This window comes from Drosophila pseudoobscura, chromosome X, assembly GCF_009870125.1.
Source record: "Drosophila pseudoobscura strain MV-25-SWS-2005 chromosome X, UCI_Dpse_MV25, whole genome shotgun sequence".
NCBI lineage: Eukaryota > Metazoa > Arthropoda > Insecta > Diptera > Drosophilidae > Drosophila > Drosophila pseudoobscura.
The window spans coordinates 58,023,002-58,044,622 of NC_046683.1; the positions used below are offsets into that span (position 1 = coordinate 58,023,002).

General features: G+C 47.4%; 1 protein-coding gene across 1 annotated transcript in view; it reads left to right on the top strand.

The window, feature by feature from the left end:
• The first annotated feature begins 1,065 nt into the window (after positions 1-1,065).
• LOC4811920 (uncharacterized) overlaps positions 1,066-21,621 on the top strand; it is a 29,559-nt gene continuing 9,003 nt past the window's right edge. Inside the window, exons 1-2 of the mRNA XM_001352487.4 lie at positions 1,066-2,223; positions 7,328-8,960. Of these exons, the coding sequence (XP_001352523.4) occupies positions 7,607-8,960 (1,354 nt within the window). The 5' untranslated portion in view covers positions 1,066-2,223; positions 7,328-7,606. The remainder of the gene's footprint in view (positions 2,224-7,327; positions 8,961-21,621) is intronic.

Here is a 21,621-nt window from a genome sequence, read left to right on the forward strand (position 1 = left end):
ATGAAAGCGAAAAAAAAAAGGTAACAACAACTAACAGGCACTTAAAATGTTAATAGCAACACGAAAACTGGTAACATGCAGGCAGGCAGGCGGCAGGCAGGCAAAAGCCAGGCCAACGTTGAACTTGAGCTTGAAAAGGGGGGAGCACAAAGCGAAAGAGAAAGGTGTGCGGTGTGCGGAGTGTGGTGTACGGGCAGAAAGAGAGGCATAAAGAGAGCGAAGCCCCAAAGCGAAGTGCATTTTGTTTGGCGGATCATCATCATCATCATCGTCCAAATGAGGTCAACGTATGCGTATACGTAATGTGCGTTGAAGTGACATAAACCACACAACGCAACGCAACGCAACAGACAACACACAAAATGTAAACTTAACAGAAAGAGACGCTGCCACAGCCACAGCCACATCACTTATGAAACACCAAAATTCGATTAGTTGTTGTTGCTCTTGTGGCTGTCTTTCTGTCTGTCTGTCTGTGAGTGTCCGTTTGCTTGTCGTCTGTTGCTGAGTGGCGCCGGAAATGCGCATCATACGATAAATGACGCCCACTACAACACACAGTACACAGTGCACAGCCCTCTGGCCCCACCCCCAAGCCCATAAAAACGCCACTATACGAGTGTACACCCCTCCCATATTCCCATATTCCAATGGCCCCATCATTATACCCTAGAGCAGGGGGGTTCTAGCACTTTGTGGATCCCCAACGAGCATTCTGGATCACCAAAGAACAGATTCCTTCAGGCCTTCTTCCACAGCTGCTGGTTTCTGAATAAATACCAAATGGAGAATGGGATACGTGATTCTTGAAGGGTATCTAGATCTTCGGCCCTGACGCCTACCTTTCGTTGTGCGTTCAGTTTTTGGCGTCGCCTGTTTTGACAGTTGACGCTTTGCCGGCAAATCTTTCAAAGGCGCCAACGAAAGAGCGCGCCAGAAGAGCAATAGACGCCCCACTTGATGACGCAACAGATTTAAGAGAGCCCCACAAATGACATAATACTCAGGCACTCTGTTACGCTCGCTCTTACGCTATGTGGCGCTCGCTTTGGGGCTGCTTGGGGCCGCCCGCTCTGGAGCTCCGTTCATTCGCTGTCGAACAGCGAACACGTTCAGACACGCAGAGAGGGGATTACCGCTAGACGCCGCAACGGCGTAGCAAAAAGCAAAAAAATATAAGAAAAGAAACAAAAAGAAACGCAAAAAAAAAACTAAACGCACCAACAAAGTGGAGCGCGCAACCAATAAGCGAAAAAATCATCGAGCCACTCGAACACGTTGCTGCCGCAGTCGCAGTCGCTGTCGCTGTCGCCGTCTCCGTCGCCGTCTCTGCCGCCTTGCGCCTGGTGCTTGGTGCCTGGTGCCTGCTGAATCGTCGCGTAACGTAAGCGTATTACAAAACAAACGCCGACCCGACGACGCTGCTTCATTGTCGCGTAATCAGAGGCAGGCAGGCGCTGCCGACGCGCTGCGCTAGTGTTTGTGCGTGAATTTTGAAATTTGGCTTTTGACAAAAAATTGCGCAAAATACGTATTGGCGGTGCCGCACGAGAATCACCCGCGAGGCCCAGAGCCCTCCCAGGTGCCGCACACCTTCCACAGCTCAGGCCCCCCCACTCCCTCACCCTCCCTCCCCCTGCCTCCCTCCGTCCTGCCCAACGAAGGGACCGAAACCCGTGTGTGCGGCGGGGTTACGTAAAGCCAACCGTCGCGTCGGACAAGCGCCGTTCCGAGTTCTTACAAAACCAAACACACAAAAAAAAAAACAACCACAAAAAAGTTACGCGCACGCCCCAAAACAACAACAACAACAACAACCAATTCAGCGGCAGCCACCAATAAAAGGGGGGAAAACGGCAAGGAATTTCCCAAAAAATTTTGCCATTTTTTTTTGTTGTTTTTCGTACGCGTGTGGCCATAAATTCATTTTGGCAAACAAAATTTCGAGAATCCACCAAATAAATTCAAGCGGAAAAGCCGACACATTTCAGTGAGTTTTTTGTATGTGAAAGCAGGAACGGAACGAAAGATTCTCCGGCAGTGGGTTAACGGAAAAGCAACAGCAGACGGCCAGACAGCCAGACATCCAGACAAAGAACCCAAGCCCCCAAACCCCCCGTGAAACCATCTCAAGCCCGCCCATCAGCAGCAGCAGCAGCAGTGTGGCAGCACGCCCCTCAAGGAACAACAAGGAGGCGCGGTTCCGTGCAGCAGCAGCGACAGGTAAAGAGTCCGAAGAGAGCCGCCCCGCTCTTCCGTTTCGCTCTTTGTGTGCGTTACGACATCAGGCCACCACATGCTGTTTGTACTCCGTGTGTGTGTGCCTGTGTGTGTGTGTGTGTGCCCGTGTGTGTGTGTGTGTGTGTGAATGAGTGTGCCCTGAACTGAATGCAGTTGTGTGGGTAATTTTAATGTGAATGAACGCTCGCTTGCGCTCCAAAAAAAAAAAAATAAAAACTTGCATTGGCAAATCCAAGTCTCTCCCTCTCTTATTTTTCTTTTGGTGGGGGCAAAACCGTTTTTCCATCTGCTGATTGTGAAAACACAACTGCAGCTAGTCAGAGAGGGAGGTAGAGAGAGAGGGACAGAGACGGAGGTCGGGTGCAGTCGCCTCGCGCGACTCTTACGTGTTGCCATATTTTTAAAGGCATTACTAAGCGATTTTTTACGCCATTTGTTGACGTTCTCTGTGTGCCTCTGTGTGTGTGTGTGTCTCTGTGTGTTTCTGTTTTCTGTTGTGTCCTGCTCTGCTCTGCTCTTTGATAATCAGTTATATTTAATCGATGATAGAATTTCCCAAGAAAAACAGAATATCGTACAAGCTACTACCGAATGATAAATTAGTTGTTTATTAGTTGAATGCCACTGCGACTGATGGCGCCAAGGCGGGGGGTGAGGGCATTAGAAAGGCAAATTAGGGTAGAGTAATGCAGGGATACATCATGATTCAACCAATTACACGGCTACAAGGCAAATCTTTTATCGTCAAACCGTAATCCGTACATTTGTCGGGGTCACCAATCCGCAATCCACAATCCGCAATCACCAGTCACCACTCACCATCGTAATAGCAATCGCAATCACACCCTCTACCCTTCCCTGCCGTAAGCAAAAGCCCACGCTGCAGTTTACTGCTGCCTCCACTTCCATCTCCATCTCCGCCTCTGCCTCACTGCCTCTCTGCCTCTTGCTCGTTACGACACGACGTTGCACGCATTATGCGACGTGGCTGCCGCCACTGGTGCTGCCACGGCTGCCAATGACGAACTGACAACCGCAATATTCATTCGGCTCTGCCTCTGCCTCTGTGCAGGCCGCCCACTTGGCCCCAAATGAAAAACTGTTAACAAACAAAACAAAAACTATTTGCATACGTCATCGTCACACCGTTGCCCGTTGCCCGGTGCCCGTAAAAAAGGTTTGTCATGAGTCAGACCCGATTATCGAGGAAACCAATGAGACACATACCTATAAGGGAGGGAGGGGAGTGCCAGAGGGGCAGCGGGCTGGGGGGCAGGGGGTTGCACGTGTACGTACCCCTTTTGCCTTTCAATTATATAAACAAACAAAAGATACAACAATTCATTATGTAACAACAACAACAACAACAAAAACAACAACCTAATTAGTCACCGCCGTGTGTCGTAGCCGTCGTATGACGAACGACGGGACGGTGTATGTGAGGGTATGTTCTTGTATAATCAAAGCTAAATCAAAATTGAAAGAAATCTGAAATCAGAAAAACCAGAATTTCTGTTGCTAATTGGCTTTTGACTCAATAAACCGCCATTCCATTCTGTTGGTCTGTTTTGTTATTGTTTTTTTTTTAAAGCTATTTTTATGAGCATTTATCGTTATAAATACAATGTCATAAAACCAGGCGCAAACAAAAACAACAAAAAACGCAAAGCATAAAGCAAGCGAACAAATGAGAAACCAATAAAACACATATCAAAGAGGAGGAAATCGGAGGAAAAACCAACAACAACACCAACAACAACCGCCAGTCAAGGCAATGAAAATTTTGTTGGCTGATTTCGTAACATTGATTTCGTAATTATGTGGAAACGATGGCACACATCGAAGCATAATCAATTTGATTCGTTTAATTGTTATACGACTCCAAGAATGAATCGACTTGTGGGATCTGGAAATTACATTTCACAGATACAGATACGCTTGGGATACGGATACTCGTATGCAATATTGTACAAGGGAGCACCAAAAGAACTTCAATCTGCTAAAGTATTGGGTGGCTTGGGGGGGGCTTCGCTTATCGAATCAGTTCTGGTGCCATTAGTTCGGCAAATATTATGCCAATAATCGTAATGATTATGCAATGTAATTGATTCCCAGTCCCAGTGTCACTGTTGTTATCGAATGCAATCACTTATCGAATGGCGAGCGGCAGATCAACAACTGCGACTGCGACTGCGAGTGCGGCCAGCGGCTACTTAGAATGCCATAAAAAAAAAAAGGCTGCGATAGCGAAAGCAGTCATCAAATATGATGATTGGCATTGCATAATGCGAATGCGAATGCGAATGCGGTTACAAAAAATACTCGTAAAGCAATATACGATAGCAACCGGGGGCCACATATGTAGATGCACTATAGATGTATGTAGATCCCTCGGAGAACAGTAGCACTCGCAGCACTCGTATTTGCTGTTCATTTAGGAACGTTTATCAGCGAGGAATTACGCAAGTTACACGGACATTTACACTTGCATTTACATTTACACTTACAAGGCGGCATTTACGATGCCAGTTAGATACACAGACACAGACACAGATACAGATACACCGATACACGTGCTCTTTGTTGTTTGTTATATGAGGCGTATACATAATTTTCACTTACGCAAAGGAAAAACCAAGGCACAACAGAGCCCGGAACAATTAAAATCGAGTGCCACCCAGTCCGTGCCTGAAAGCCAAGTTGTTTACCAACATTCACCCCCTCCACCACACAGAACCAAAACACACACACACACACACACTGCTAGTGCGTCACAATGCCAACTGATATTGCAACCTGCTTCCCCGTTAGCCCCACATCAAAACGAGTATTTATATATGTATATAGCTTAGGTGAATCGTAGTTTTGCTGCGGCCCAGCACTGTTTTTATTCGCAAATAATCTACAAGTGGGTGAGGGATGTCTCAAGTATTTAAAGGTCGATTCTTGTGACAGCTGAAAGGGAAATTTTCGAGTTGGGGAAGGCAAAGGAAGGGAAGCTCTTCTTTCCCCCTGAAGCTCCATTGAGCTTGTGCTTGTGCCCCAATTTCACAATATTCACAACTAATAAAATATGTATGCCATGAGGAAACTTGAGGCACCTTCAAAGTTATAGAGACACTCTTCGTGGCGTATGCTTCAATGTTTCGCAGGGATTTATGTAACAACCGAGTGGCAGACACATGGCATATGGCACATGGCAAATGTCACATATTCCTAGTCTAAAATTTGATATAAAAAGTCTTCTGCCTGATGTGATGCCAGTGTCGTGTCGCGATCTCAAATAGATCGCGTATTGTATGTCTGCCTTCAGAATTATAGCAGGCGAAAGCACCCTTGATAAATTCATTTTCTTGGCTTACTACCAACTTATTCAGATATTTCGGCATTACTTAACAACCAGATTTATGCAAAAAGTCTGATACGAATATATATATGTACACATATATCTCTCTCTCTAATGATCTAGAGGGAAAGAGCTAGAGAGAGAGAGAGAGCACAATCAAATGAAAATAAAAATTTCATTTGCACGCAACTTTGTTTCTTGTGCGAGTGTGTGTGTGTGTGTGTCTGTGTGTGTGCTTTTTATTTGTTAGTTTTTTGGCACACTTTGATTGTCTTTTGCATGGTTTTTTTTCCTCGCTTTGGCGTTCACGAAAATGTAAACAAATTATAGCAAAAAGAAAGGAAAAAAAAAGGCAAAATATAAACCAAACTATAAAGATTTCGATGCCGGGGCAGGCGGGCGACAAAGAAAGAAACGAAAAATTGTTTACATAACAAAACCAGAATGAATGCGAAGGAAGGCAAAAGTCATAGAAAAAGAAGAAAAAAAAGAGACACAGAAACAGGCAGAGACAGAGAAATGCTCTCTGCATAGCAGTGGCTGCGCAAGTATGTGTGTGTTATGCCGGCATTGTTTATCTTCAAGATACAGCAACAACAAGGAGAAGGAGAACACTGCGAACAAACGAAAGAACGAACGAGCGAGCGAGCGAACGAACGACGTGAACAGCAAAACGTGCGCACAAATCATCAAAGCGAAACACAAGCCACACAACAAAGCAAAGCAAAAGACAAGAAAAAGAGAGCGACAACGGCAGGGCAGAATAACAGTGTGTTCTCGAAGAGAGCAGAACGGCTAAACGGCAAGGCAAAGAGAGCGCTAGGCAAAAGAGAACAAGCGCGAGCGCTAGAGCGAGAGCGAGAGAACGCTAAACCGCTTCAGCGTGTTCTGCTGTGTGTGTGTGTGTCGATGATTTTGATTTCGTTACTTGGAACAGCGTCCGCGTCAGTCTGCCCGCTCTTGCCCTGCCCTGCCCTGCCCTGCTCCCACGAGTCGCAAGAGAATGAGTGTGTGGATTCAGTGTTAATTTTCATAATATTATGTAATAGCATGTGCGACAACTGTCAGAGTTCTGCCGAGTCGCCCTGGGAGGGGGGACAGGCAACAATAATTACTTTAATTGCACAGCAGAGCCTCCTCCTCCACCTCCTCCTTCTCCTCCTCCTCCAGCTTTAGCTTTTAGATTGGAAATCAAAGTTCAATGAACCCTAGACTAAACTGCAAGTACGAGTATTTTCCCAAACGAATTTATATAAGAATTAATCAACACTTAAGAGCGGTGAGGTGCCAAAAAGGGAGGGGGGCGGGAAAGGGAACGGTAACGGTAGCGGGAACCATTCTCCAGTCTCCAGTCTCGGTTGTCGGCTGTTGATTAAGTAATAGATACAATGCTTGTTCTTCTTCTTCTCTGACGGCAGTAATGGGGAATCAAAAGAGCGCCACAGAGAGGATTCAAGAGAGAATCCCTCTCTCTCTGCGTGTGTGTGTGTGTGTGTGTGAATTATAAAACAGAATCAAAAGCTGCCTCCGAGAATCAGGCATTTTATTTCATTTCATTTTTAGTTTCTGTTTTGTTGTTGTTGTTGTTGGGTTTTTTTTTTGAGCGTTACGTAAATCCCCGCCGTTGCCTATCTATCTGCATTCTTGTTCTTCTCTCTTTGATAGACTCTCTTTCTCATATCCTCTCTTTGTTCTCACGCTCTCTCTCTCTCTCTCTCTCTCTGTGTGTGTGTTTTTCAGATGCCTGCTGTCGCTGTCAAAACTTCTTCTTCAGTTCTTCGTGTTTCAGTTCCACAAAAACAGCCCAGAGCACCGCACGCGCAAAAGATTATTATTCCAACGAAATAATCGAATAATCAAGTAATCATATAATAAATATATGAAATTAAGCGGAAATATAGCGGAAATATATCGAAAATAGCGGGAATACTGGTGATACATGTTTAATCAAAGTGAAGTGATGTGAAGTGAGAGATATCGCCGCAGATAGGATAGATACAGACACAGATTGGATAGATTATGTCCACTGTCTTTCCGTGCAAGGGCAAGAAAACGCGAAAACTGAGCAGGCATTTCGTGAGCAACGAGAACTGTTGCAGCAATCCCCCACCCCCCACCGGCCACCCGGCAGGGCCGTTGGGCATACGTGACTGCCAGCAGGTGCAACAGCAAAGAGCAGCAGCCGCACTCGCAGTCGCAGCCGCAGCCACCTCTACGGGAAAGATGCCTCTGTCGCAGGGCTACTGCCTGAAGCCCACGCTGGCCTCCAAGAAGCGGGTGCTCAAGGTCCTGCGGAAGGAGAACCAGCAGCAGCACATGCAGCAGGAGAGCCTGTCGTGCCACGGCGACAGCCATCTGCAGTGCTACCTGCCGCACGGCGACAGCAAGAACTCCCTGAATCTGTCGTACCTCCTCGGCGAGTCCTTCGCCACGGTGGGCAGCCTCTCGAAGGCCTTCGATGTCTACGAACTGATCGCCAGCCGGCAGCTGGACGGCCACGTGCCGCTCGACAAGCTGGGGATCCTGGCCAGCGCCCTGACCAACCACATCCGCCAGATGGGCGGCATAGCCTCGCCCCCGAGCAGTCCCAGTGCCAGGACCCAAGCCGCCTCCCTGATGCCCCCCTGGCTGCCCTACCAGCAGAGCACCAGCGAAGGAACATCAGCGGGAAGTGGAGGAGCAGGAGCAGCCGAGGGACTGGCCGGCGCCAGTTCCATGGTTCCCAGTCCCGCCCTGTCGGAGGACTTTGACCCGCTGCTCTGTCCGCTCTGCAGGGACATCCTCCGCTGTCCGGTGACCACCAACTGCGGCCACACCTTCTGCCGGCAGTGCTGCGAGACGATCACCCAGTGCAACATCTGCCAGGTGAAGTTCCCCCGCGCCCAGGACGCCTCTCCGCGCGGCGGAGGCCTGCCCTCCGCCTGCGCCCTCACCACCACCACGACGGCGAGCAGCGCCGTCTCCAGCTACTACGCGGGATTCGGTGCCGCCTCCACGAACCAGAGCCACATCCAGGCCCAGAGCCAGAGCCTCAGCCTCGTCCCCGTCCCCATGGGCTATGGCCTGCGGATGGCCAGCCAGATGGCCGCCGCCCCCATCACAGTGACCACCACCACAGTGGCCTCCACCACGGCGACGGCCACGACCACCATGGCGTCCACATCGGCGGCGGCCGCCGCCGGCATCATCAGCGGCTATGCGGGTGCCTCCTCCGCGATGAAGTTCATGCCCGACGTCCTGGTGCGGCGCCTGGTGGAGAAGTGGTGGGGCGCCGATCTGCAGGCCAAGGAGATCAGCGAGAAGGCCAGCAGTTGCATGCACCTCAACCTGCTCGACGAAGCGCTCAAGTTCTGCAACGCGAGTCTCGACAAAGGTGAGTGCTCTTCCTTTTGATTTCGCGGGCATTGGGTGGGGAGAATCATTAACGAACAGGGCCAAAGCGGGCCAGGACGGAGCATGCCTGGGGCAAGCAGCCGAGCAACAAGTACATTCCATCCACGTGCCGCACACACAAGGAGGTGGCCCTCTGCCGCCTGCCGCCTGCCTGCTGCCCCCCCGCTGGGTTATGGGGCTGTACGTATTTGTGGCATAGTTTCCCTTTGAGCCTCGACTTGTCAACTTGTTGTTGCCACTGATTGCTGTAGGGCCCAAGGACCCAATCACTTGTCAAATATTTATTGAGCAGAACGCCGCAGTCCGCAGTCCACACAGAGTCCTTGGCCGCAAGAGAGCGTTAAATTGTATTTGATGGATACGTGAAATGTGGCACGCGCAGCCACCGGACCGGACCGGACCGGGCCGGACCCGAACATCTGGTCTTGGTATTCTACGAGTAGTATTCTCCCATTTTCAATGAATTATCGAGGCGCTGAGTCAGACACTTTTCAGCTCAAGAGGATTTTCCCCCTTCACGAAAAAATACACAAAATACAACAACAAAAACACTGCTAATTAATCATTTCCCAGAGACCACGAAAATAGTTTGGCTTTTTTCGGTTTTTTAAGAAACGAAATCACAAACGATTTACGCACTTAGAAATCCATCAAACAAAACACTTTGTGGCAGTGCTGCCCGCCCGCCCGCCTGCCTGCCACAAGGAAAAGCAATCCATATGGAAAATCCAACAAAAGACGCAAGACAGACGCCAGCCACCAGACGGAAAGAAAAACACTTGACTTGGGGAGGGATGGGGGGCGCAAGAAACACAATGGAAATGATGGACAGAATTGGGTGGAGTGCAAAGAGTGGCAGAGCTAAAATTAACCAGATCAAAGATCACTACCAGATCAGTACTAAAATACATGGATTATTCAATGGATATTTGGCAAAAGATTACGAATACTCACCCCAGAAATCCCTCTATAAAAGAGCTCTTCTCTGTGGGATCCTTAAATAAAAGTGGAATACAAAAATATTCATTAGTTTTCGAAATTCTGATGAAATTATTATCATATTCATGGCACTTCTGCTTCCGATTCCGATTCCTCGCCGATGATTCATTTGTTTGCTCTATAAATATTTAGCCCCCCACCGCCTCCGATTTGGTGGCCACTTTTAAGTCTGCTCTTAATCCTAGTACAGGTTCTATCGTTTTATTTCTGCTGTTTGCTGTTTGCCAATCAATATTTGTTTCTTTTTGATGATTTTTCCCCGATTGGTTTTCCGTGTTTGCCCACAGCACACACAATTAGATGGGAACTTCCATTCAATTTATTCTCCATTTCTCTTTCTCTCTCTCTCTGTCTCTGTGTGTCTCTCTCTGGTGAATCACAGAGAGTCGCTTTCACCTGGCGGGGCACCTAATGCATCAAAGTGACAGCATTTCTTGGGGGAATTAACTTGATTGTCGTCGCTCGTCGCTCGGAGGAGGTCACGGCGCGTGTGGGTGGGGCATGGGATTTTTCACCTCTGTTGCGTGACACACACACAAACACACACACACACACACAGTGGGTGGGCGATGCGGTGTTACTTTCATAATTATCATTATCAAGGTGTACTTTGCCACATGCCACTCGCGAGTGTCTCGCTGGATGGCTGTGGCGTGGCGTGGCGTGGCGTGGGGGGGGGGGCGTGGGGGGGCTGACGCATCATCGCATACATTTGAACGAGCCATCCAACCATCCAGCCAGCCATTTATCGTACGACTTTGTTTACCCTAAACATTATAATTACTCAGAGAGCCAGCGCTTAAATGGCGGGGTGGGTGGGGTGGCCGGAGGAGGGGATTATATGTGTATGTAAATATATTTGTATTTTTTCGCTGATGGAAATAGAAAGAAACGAACGCTCCGCTCCAGAGGTTGTTCTCGCCTTCTATTTATAAGAATTCCGTTTCTCCCTCTCCCTCTCTCTCTCTTTCTCTCTGTCCCACAATCAGTTATTGACTCTTTTGGCTTTTGGCTTTGGCTTTGACTTTGGCTGATAAAAAAGAAGCCAGTAAAAGAAACAAAACTTTAAGTAAACATTATTGATAAAATAATTGCCCAGTCATGGCTATACAAAAAAAAAAACAAAGAAAAACCCCCTCGAAAAGCAAATGCAAATAATCAAAGGAGAGGGGGTGAGAGAGGGGGAGGGGGGAGAGAAAAAATCTCAGTCAATTAAGGCAACAAATAAAACATTTTAGCAGTGTTTTTGCTTGAGCAACACCCAGCAGGGCACACATAACACACATTACGCATACGCCGTGTGGCCGTGTGGCAGACGGAGCCAAGTGGCCACTTGACAATGGAGCTGTCAGCAGAGGGCACAGCGGAGGGCTGGGATGAGCGATGTCTTCTGACAGCAGTCTGACAGGCCACCAACGCCGCCCGCCCGCGCCATGGCTTTTCCTCCAAGAAGATTTTTCTCCACAAATGCGAGTGAAGTCTTGGGTCTAGACAGCAGCATCAGTATTTGCCGAGGAGATAGTATGAGTATTTATTGAGCTACATCGAAAGCCCAGAAGGCTCTTAGTGGCTAGAAAGAAATCTCCCTGAATCCCTGCAAAGATCCTTTCATTGAGTGGCACTCGGAGTGCTTCCATCTCCGGCTTCCTTCGTACTCATTTAATTATTTACATGCACATGTACGTGCTGTGCTCCTTTTCATGGCTTAAACCTGTTAATGTAGTCGTTGACCTCGTGAGCAGCCGCAAAAAAAATAATTAACTGCAAAAAGCAGAAGAGCAGGGAGGCAGGCAGGCAGGGAGGCAGGGAAGCAGGGTGGCAGAGTGCCAGAGTGCCAGAGAAGGTGGCAAAAAGCAAAGAGAGCTCCCGCCGCTCCAAGTGGAAAAAGCTGTTAAATGAGCCACAACAAGGACTTGGCCTGAATACATATTTGCTTAACAAAGAGGGAGCGCGAGAGGGAGAGCGAGAGGGAGAGGGGGAGAGGGGGCGAGGGGGAGCAGCAACAATTTTCATTAGGAATATTGCATTGGAAATGCCCGCATGTCATGCAATGCCTGTTTTTTGTGGCTTCTGTGCTCCTTTGATGACTCCCTAATTTATGCGATAATATCCTACACACGAGTATATATATATATGTATATACTATATATGGATGTATATACAGGCGGATATAGTATACATTATATGTCCGTCCGATCGTATAATTATATGGCGTGTGCTCGTGTGTTCCTCCGTTCCTCCGTTCCCCTGTTCCTCTGTTCGTGTGTTGTTGTTGTTGTTTCGGCTGACCAGTTGACTGCATTTAATGTTTCACGTTTTTGCGTTTGCGTTTTTCGGCTTGGCGTTGCCGAAGGAATGAAAGAATTTAGCACGCGGCATGCAATTAATTTTGTTATATTTATGCCCCCCCTCCCGCTGCCCCTCCCCCTGCTGGATGCCTGACACGTGGCATTATCCGCACTCCCCCCCTTGATGGCCTTTTGGCCTTCCTTTGCCCTGGAAATCACATTTTTATAGAACTAGATTTGATTTTCAGGCTAATGAGCTCTGGCGAAAGCCATTTCAATTTATGCTCGTAATTAAATTGTATTTTCTTGGTAATTATCGTGCCACCAAAGGTGGCATCCAAGGGGTGGCCAGGGGACTTCCCTCCCGGCTAATGGAAGCACTTACTTCGTACATTCCTGATTATGAATAGCACTTTCTACGGGAAATGGCAATCGGAGTCGCTGAATCAAGTAGTTCCCCGCAGACTTTGCTGCTGTTTTGTTTCTTTTTTTTTCAATATACCTCCAATACGACATGGGGATTGGTGACGGGGGCAGGGGCAGGGGCAGGGTCCCTGACGTGCAATAATATCCATTCATGTGATTAAGACGTGACGCGCTTATCGCCTCACAGCCAATACCACCAGCCACCCACCACCACCCCCCACCTGATAAACAATATATTTCTGTATATATATATATATATTATTTAGTATAGGTTCCATATATGGAAGATGGCCCTGATCTTGTTGGCTTTCGCTTTCGGCCATTCCTTTGTCTTGAGTATATCCCCTTTTTATTTTTTTTTGCTGCTTGCCTTCCATTGTCGTCACTAGACACCAGACGCTCTGGACATGCCTCTTGGCACCTGTTTACCCCCTCCAGACCATGGGTATACCCTTTGCTCTTGACCATCTCTGGCTACAGACCTGGTATGAAACAAGAACACTCTTGGACTCAGTAAAGGGTATCTCCCGGATCGAATCCTACCCCCCTCTCCCTCTCTCTGGTAATCATTCAGAGTGAGTGCACTCATTAACATTTGCTTCCAGTCATTTTGCCTCTCTCTCTCTCGTTCTCTCTCTGCTTTTTGTTGCTGCTAACAGTTTTTAATTAGCCAAAACCACAACCAGAAACCGCACCCTGCAACCCCCCTCTCTGATGGCACCCTGCACCCGCCCCCGCCCCCTCTCTGGCACCCTGCACACTCATTTAACATTTCATTTAAGCTCTTTTTGTTGGCTTGTTTTCTTTTTGCGTTGTTTTTTTTTTTGGCCAAAGTGCAGGCAAAGAGCACGAATTTATTGCGCATTTTGAGGTCGTTGTTCCGTTCTTTCCGTTCCGTGAAAGTGAACAAAGAGCCAGCCCGAGAGCCAGGGGTCTCCAGGGGCGACCACCAGGGGGGGTGGCTGGGTGGGGCCTGGGTGGAGAGTTTAACGACCACAAAATTCAGTTTGGCCTTCAAAAAGTCAGTTGGCAATGTCTGTCAAAAGTGCACACAGACACAGAGCACGGCAGACACGGACACAGACACAGATAGAGATACATTTGTGGCATTGAATTGTATGTAGATTATACAGAATATTGTGTTAATTTTTTGTTGCCTGTGCTTTTTTGCAATTTATTTTTGATTTGCCGCTTGATTTATTGCGTGCTTTCTCCCGAGATTCCATCCCACCACCCACCGCACCCCCCCCTCTGCAGCACCCACTCCCTTTTGCGGGTTAGAGGCCATGCGTTGCATAGCCGGCATTCCTCGTGTTCGCGGGTATCTGATAGATACTTTTTCCTTTTTCTTCTTTTTTTTGGCATGCTCTCCGCTATGCACCCCCGACTCCACCCCCCACCCCCATGCCACGCCGATGAAATAGCCCGCGTCTGGCGCACATTTCTAAAATGCCATCGCACATTTTTTTCTTTAGTTAACGAACAAAAGCAACAACAACGAATTCAAATCAAATGAAATTGAAATGAAAAAAAAAAGAAAACCAAACCAAACCAAAGAAAAGAAAAGTTTCAACATTTTACAAGACTTTCAAATGGGGAAAAATTCGAACCCGAAAGGGAAATTGTTTGAGTTCTTTCGCGTTTCTTCTGCTGTTTTTCCGACTGCCTCAAATATTCATTTGCTTCGGGGGCGATTTTCATTTACTTCGAACATGCTCTACGCCTTTCGCCATTCCCTTTTCTCCTTTTCTCCTTTTGGAAAATGCTTAAGTAAATGCAAACTTTTCCCATTTTCCCCAGGGTAGTGGAGTTCTCGCTTTTCGCTTTTCGGGTATTTACTGCTGGAATTCGGTTGGGTTTTCAGCAAACAACGAGTGCTTTGGGGCGCAGGACTATAATGGGGCGTGTCCTGCGGGTTAACTGGCATTGAGGCTTCTCTGCGGCCTTTGTGGATGGAAATCGTCTGTTGAATCCGCCTCTGGAACTATCTTTCCTGAGGCCTCCGCGCTTCTATGCGATATCTGAACCCATGAGCGATGATGGATTCCCCTCTTTGGCCCGCAATAGACCCCAATAGGCCCCGTCTAATACCCGTACTCTCGTAATTCTTATTCAATAAACTTGTCAATTGGGAACCGCATACGATAGCTGCTTATTGGGGAACACATAACAAACACTCGAATCGCATGAATCATTTGCAGGCATTCATTCAATGGGTTTCGAGTTTTTTACGCAAAAAAGATTCGTCCATTCAAGGGCAGGCCCCTTCAGCCGAATCGACTCTGTATTTATACCCATTTATCGTTATCTATCGGCATGAATAGCCATCAATATCCTCCCTGCGAATATTCATTGAATTATCTACTGAATTTCATAGATCCCCCCGTCGCTCTCGTTGTCTCCATGTGACCCCGGCCCCCCCCCCCGGCCCCAAGCACGAAGTGATGTAATAATCAGCACACACACACACACATAGCACACGTGCAACACACATTCGTGGTGGCTTGAATTTCCAAGAAAAGCAAACATTGAGATATTTTTCCTAATTGAGATATTCCTCCCCCCCCCATTCCCCCCTCCCCCACAGCCCTCGCCATATGCAAAAGTTTATACAAATTTTTATCCATCTCTTGGCGAAAAGTTCGTTGTTGTTGTTGTTGTTGTAATTGCATAATGAGGCCAAGCGGCAGTTGCAACATGCAGCAGCAGCAGCAGCAGCAACATTTGCAGTCGTGAGTCATAAAAAAGAGACCGCAAAAAAGAGGCCGCTCCATTCTGTTGCTCCATTCGTCTGTCTCTCTCCGTCTCTCCATCTGTCTGGACGATTGTCCGATTTGTCTATTAAGTAATATTCTATTGTAAAACTGTGAATTACGATTCACAAAAAGTGCACTTTCAACAGCAACAAATCGTGGAGATTACTCAATTGAATGCAACAGCAACGCCGGCAACAGCAGCAACATGAGACGGCAGCAGCAACAATCTCAAAAAAAAAAAAAAAACTAAGTCGCCCGCTCACTTATACAATCTCTCACTCACTCGCTCTCTCTCTCTCTGTCTCTGCCTCTATCTCCTTCTCTTTCTATTGCTCTCTGACTCGTTTGAATTACAGTTATGTCATAGAACGTAGGCAAAAATTGTTGCTGCTGTCGCTCGTGTTTCGCTTTATCGCCAGCCACAGAGCGAGAGAGAGGGAGAGAGCGCTCCTCTAAGGGGGGGGAGTGGTGGGGAGGTGGGGGTGCAACAATCGGCAATCAGTTAAACTGCAAAAGTGCTACAACAACAATTACAACAATCATTTGTTCGACGATTGAGTAATAGAGACACGAGTCCAGGGCCCAGACATCTATCGGAGGTACGTCCCTCCCCCCCTGCGTTGCATCCCCCTCACCTTGCGAAGTGCATGGGGAAACCATGGAAAGATCAATCACTAGACCCTCCACAATCACTTGCAGCAGCCCCGTCAATCACAGTCAATGCCCTTCAATTACACAGAGAAAAACAGGATTGAAACTGTTATGATAAGGATTTATAGCCATACTAGAATGTATTCGAGTACTAGATACATGCCAGAATCCCTCACATTAGTCCCCAATAAAAGCATAGTGGAAAGGCAATCCGGTAGCTGTCTGTTATCCTCCCCGTCTCTCTGTTACCCAAACCTCTTTAATCCCTAATCAACGATCATTTTGGAAATTCTCTGCTTGCACTCAATATCCCCATAGAACCCTCGGGTTTCTTTCAGTGCACTTTTCACTCATCAATCTATCGGGGGGTGGGGTTGGGGTTGAGGCACACTTACATCAGCTGACATTTTCCAAACTCCAAAACCAAAAGATCGAAAATTAAACCTTTCATGGGGCGTGCCTCGAGCACAGCCACAGAGACCGACCCTATCAAACGAGTTAAGATCTCTTCAAAAGGCATAAAACTTATGCAACAATTACTACCCCACCCTCCCCCCCCCCGCCTGCAACCAGCAACAACATTTCACTTACGGGGGAGTGTCGTGTGGCTAATTGATGGAATGGCGATGGAATATGCGATGGAAACACAATTGAATTACGAGTAAAACTAAAGTTCAAACGAGGAAAAGTTAATTCATTGGATGATGGGATCGGATGGGTGACATAATTGCCTGGTGTTTTCCGCCAGAAAAGGGCGCGCCCCACCCCCGCCCCCCATTTTACGCGCCACCAAAAGTTTTCCCCGAAACATTGAAAGTGCGGCAAAAAACTTGTGGCTTTATCAAAGAGCTTTGTGCCTTCTGTTTTTTTGAAGGGCGGGGGGCTATACGTTCTGGCCAGGTGTGTGAGGAGGAGGGGGGGGGGAGGTATGGAGCAAATGAAGTGTGTTGTTATGCAATCGCAGATCGAATCTGCTTAACGGTTAAGCAACTGCTGCAGCAGGCAGTGAGAATTTCTTGGAAATTGCACAACACATTTTTGTATTATTTTTTTGTTTTTTTCTTTTCTGACGACTGACATTGATACGGTACTGGCATCGTAACTGGCAAGCCTGGGGCCAGCAGAAGAATGTTCTGCAATCGAGGAGGGAGTTGTTCAGAGTGCGGAATGTTTGTGCAACAGCAACACCAGAGATTTCCCCGATAGAATGCCCCACATATTTGAAACTCCACATTCGGTTTCCCCATTCCCATGCCCCATACCCATTCCCATTCCCATTGTCGTTGGCTGCTGATTGTTGCCACACAATGTTGAATGTTGAATGTTGAATGTTGAACGTTGATTATTTAATCGCCGAAAGGAGGCGAACAGACGAAAAATATTACAACAAAAATTGCAAAATCCAGCAAACAACAAATTTAAAAGCGAGACGAAAATTTGAGAGCATTTACAAATCACGATTTAATTTTCACAACAAAAGCCACAAACAACGAAGCCCGAAAAGCGTTGAAATTGGCAACAAACAAATGAGCAACAATAGGAGCAGCAGCTGCAGAGGGGGGCAAGGGGCAATCCAGGGGGGGTGGCAGCCACAAGCTAAGCGTGAAAAATACAAAAGACCAGACCAAGACGCCGAGCGACGACGACAAACATCAGCAGCGGGAGCACCGGGAGCAGAAGCTGGGGCTCATGAGAGGGCCGCCAAAGGAGGTGGGAGCGAGGCGAGCCAGCGGGTTAGCGGGTAGTTTTGGGGGCAGGCACAACGTAACGAAACGAAACAACAGTTGGCCGCACAGTGGAAGGGGCCTTACATAACCCGAAAAAAACGCGAGTGGGAGAGCGAGAAGCGAGGAGCGGCAGAGCTGCAGAGCGGCAGAGCGGCAGTCACTCCACTTACCAAACAAACATAATACACAGCAACAACAATGTTTAGTAATGCTGAGGCTGCGTCGGCAGCGACGCTGGCAGCATGATTTGACTTTGACATACTTTTCGGTTTTGGTTTTGGCTTCGGTTACGGCTTCGGCTGCGATGTTCGCCTTCGCGAAAGACGGCCGCAAAAGAGAGAGAAACCCACGATAAAAGAGAGCGAGCGATGGCTGTCAAAGTTTTTGACACAAGCCAAGCTTGCGCTTTGTCTTTGTTCCCGCTCCCACGCTCTCTTGCACGCGCTCTCTTTCGTGTCACACCACACTGTTGCTTGTGGCCACTCTCTTGCACTCCTGTGCGCTCTTTCGAGGGACATTGCACAAGCATCGGCCGTCGGTTGTCGGCTCACGCAATGGCTTTGGAGTCCGCTTCTTTTAGAGACATAACTTGGACTCATATTTTATGTGTGTGCTGGTTTTTTTTTGGTAGCTTTGCATAGACATACATATGTGTGTAAAAAAAAGGAAGCCGGTTTCGATTGTCAATTTAGGGGCTGATTGGCGTCCATAAGCGTCCATTGCATAAGCGCAATGCCCCATCGGCAGGGAGAGAATATGTCCGAAAATAGATCCACAGACAGCACCCACTATGCCCCATCCATCCGCTGTGTCTCGCCCCTCCATCATGTAATGATTTTTAAGTGGATTATTGGCGCATTGTGATTGTGTCACCCAACACTCGATGTCCGATGTCGGATGTCAGATGTCGATGATGTCTTGCGATAGTTTTTTTTGTTAGTTTTTTTTTGGTTTTCGGTTTTTGGTTTCAGTTGTGGTTTAGCTTTGCTTTTGCAGGTGGTCGGTGGTTTGCTCCCCTACCCTGCCCATCCCCTCCCTGGGGAAATCAATTAACTGCGTGCTAGGCAAAGGAGGAGGAGGAGGCGGGGGGGATATGTGGCAGCAAGTGTGCGGCACACAGAGCACATTTATCAAATGTCAACGGGGGAACAGCATATGTGGCCGAACGCAATGGCCAGGCGACATTTCAGAGAGTCAACATATGGCCACGGGCAGGGCCATATGGGTGGGGATGGTGTACAAGTCGAAGGAATGGGGTCGGATGGGGGTAGGTCGAATGGTGTGTTCCACTGCCTTATCTCATAGGAAGGCAGCCTTAGACGGTCTGTGTGTACGTGTGTGTTGGTGCGTGTCCACATCAAAGACACATCCACCGACTGGAAGTAGTTGGAGAGAAATGGACAAACGGTTATGAAAGCACAGCCGTTAAATACTCTATCTCACAGAACAAACATATTTCTAAATGATCCTGCTTCAAAAAGCACATTCTTTTATCGATAAATACTCAGTTTGATCGCTATGCCATTGATTTATTATTTATCAATATTTATCCACGAAGTGTAGACTAAATTGTGGCTTTTATCGATGAGATCAAAGGAGCCTCCTCCTGTACCCCACCCTACACACTTCTATCCTGCCCATCAGAGTGCGTCTGTCGAGGAATGTCTAATCTTCTGCCCCCCAGCAAACACTCGCCCTCGCCCTCTCTGCCTCTGCCTCTTCATTCCAATTTCCATTGAAACAACAGCCCCTTCCAGCCCACTTTCGTGGGCCCTGAGCTAAATATGCTTTGAAGTTGTTCCTTCCTTTTCATTGCCTTATCCAATGCTGCTGCTTCTCGACTTAACAGCAAATACAAGATGTGTACACCAACAACAACAACACCAACAACAGAATCAACAACTATGGAGTACACCAACAAAAAGAAGCACGAAACAAGCATAAAATAATGGGCCATCAAATACAAATTGTACGAGTATACATACATACATACATATAGTATATATGTGTTGGTGTGTATATGTATATGTTTTAAGAGAGGCAGCCACAAAAAAGGCAAAACTTCTTTACATCTTATGTACTTCCTTACTTGTGGCACAAACTATCCCTCACTCCCTCCCAGTCTCCCATTCCCCCTATCTCCCTCCCTCCCTCTCTTTCTGTCTGTCTGGTGTCTCTCTCCATTCTTGGTCATTCCAGTGGCGATGGTCGACCTTGAGGCACATTCAACGTTCAACATTCAACATTCAACGAGGCGTCTGCGACTGCTGTTGTTGTTGTTGTCGTTGCTCATTGAAGCGCTGGAAATTGTTGTTGATTTTGTTGAAAACCGAACAACATTTTGCTCAATGGGAAATTAGTTTTATGCGCTTCATAAAATTTACAGAAAAGCAACAAAGAAAAGATACGCCGATATATACTGAATTTTTTGGGTGCAGAATACCGTATAAAATACCAAAGAAATATCCGAATTGTGGTTGCAATTTGTTCGAGTATATCTGGGGTTTTTTTCGGATAAAAGCGGTCTGTGGCTGAGCTCTACTTTGACTCCGAGTGGGGCTTGCCCCTCTGGGGGTTATATAATGATGCCTTGGATATGAAGTATCTGTCTGCCACCGCAGTCGCTGCCTCTGCTGTTGGTTGGCCTTGCGGTGTGAAGTGAAGTTTAAGTTCGGCCTCAGAGCGGAGGCAGCGGCGGCGAAACTGTGTTATCACGTCGACACATACGATCCCCTTGGCGGGGCCCCGGTTGTTGTGTTTCCACTCCAGCAATCGCCAGCTGAACATGACGCATACGCCGTGTTGTTCGGCACAGAATTTGCGTCGCAATTTCGTGGCCCCAAGAGAGGGACGAGACTACTTCTGGGGTTCAGTCACCCTCCACTCTCACGAGTGCCTTTCCCAGAGATACTTCTGGCAGATTCAATCTGCCAGATATTCAACCATTTAACGCATCATCTGGAGTACATATATCTGAAGAATATCTAGGGGGTATCTAGGGGGGTATCTAGGGGGGTATCTGGTGGGTATCTGGGGTTACGTTACGTTTGCCCTCCAAAATAATTGTCAGCATCTACAGCGCGACCTTGGCGACCGGCCTGAACTCTGACATTCTTTTTTGTGTTTCTGTGTGTTTTTTGTGCGTTTTTCCGGGGGTGGCTTGAGGGGGGGAGGGTTATGCGACAACGCATAACGATATTTCCCAGATGTAACCCGTGCTGTGGCACAACAGCAGCCAGAAAAATCTTCACAGTCGGTTGACTCTGACCAAATATTAGAGGAGACAAAAAGGAGACAAAAACAGCAATAGAAACAGTAACAAGATGCCAACCAAAAATTCTACGAATTTTTTGTTGTTTTGTTGTTTTGTTGTTTTGTGGTTTTGTTTTTGCGGGTTGTCGGTCGGGATGCTGCTGTTTTATGGAGGGGTTGACATTTACCAGATGGAAGCGGGAAGGTCGGAAGCAACGCCCACATGACGCAATGGGAGAAAGGCCAAAGCCAGAAAGGCTGAAAATTCTCAGAAATTTGATTCAATTCACAGGTTATTCGACGCTGAGGCAGGGGAAAAGCCGAGAAATTCTTTGCCAAAAATTTTGGCCAGCCCAATTTAAATGCAATCAAAACATTGTCATAAATCCACGAGAGATAACGTATACGTCGTGTGGGCCATGCCCTCATTGAGATGCAGAAACTAAATGTGTGGCATTTGGCGGCCGAAAAGAATATTGTGGGGGCATATTAAAAAGAATATTTAAATAATTTACAGAACAATTGTCTGTCATTTGGCCTCA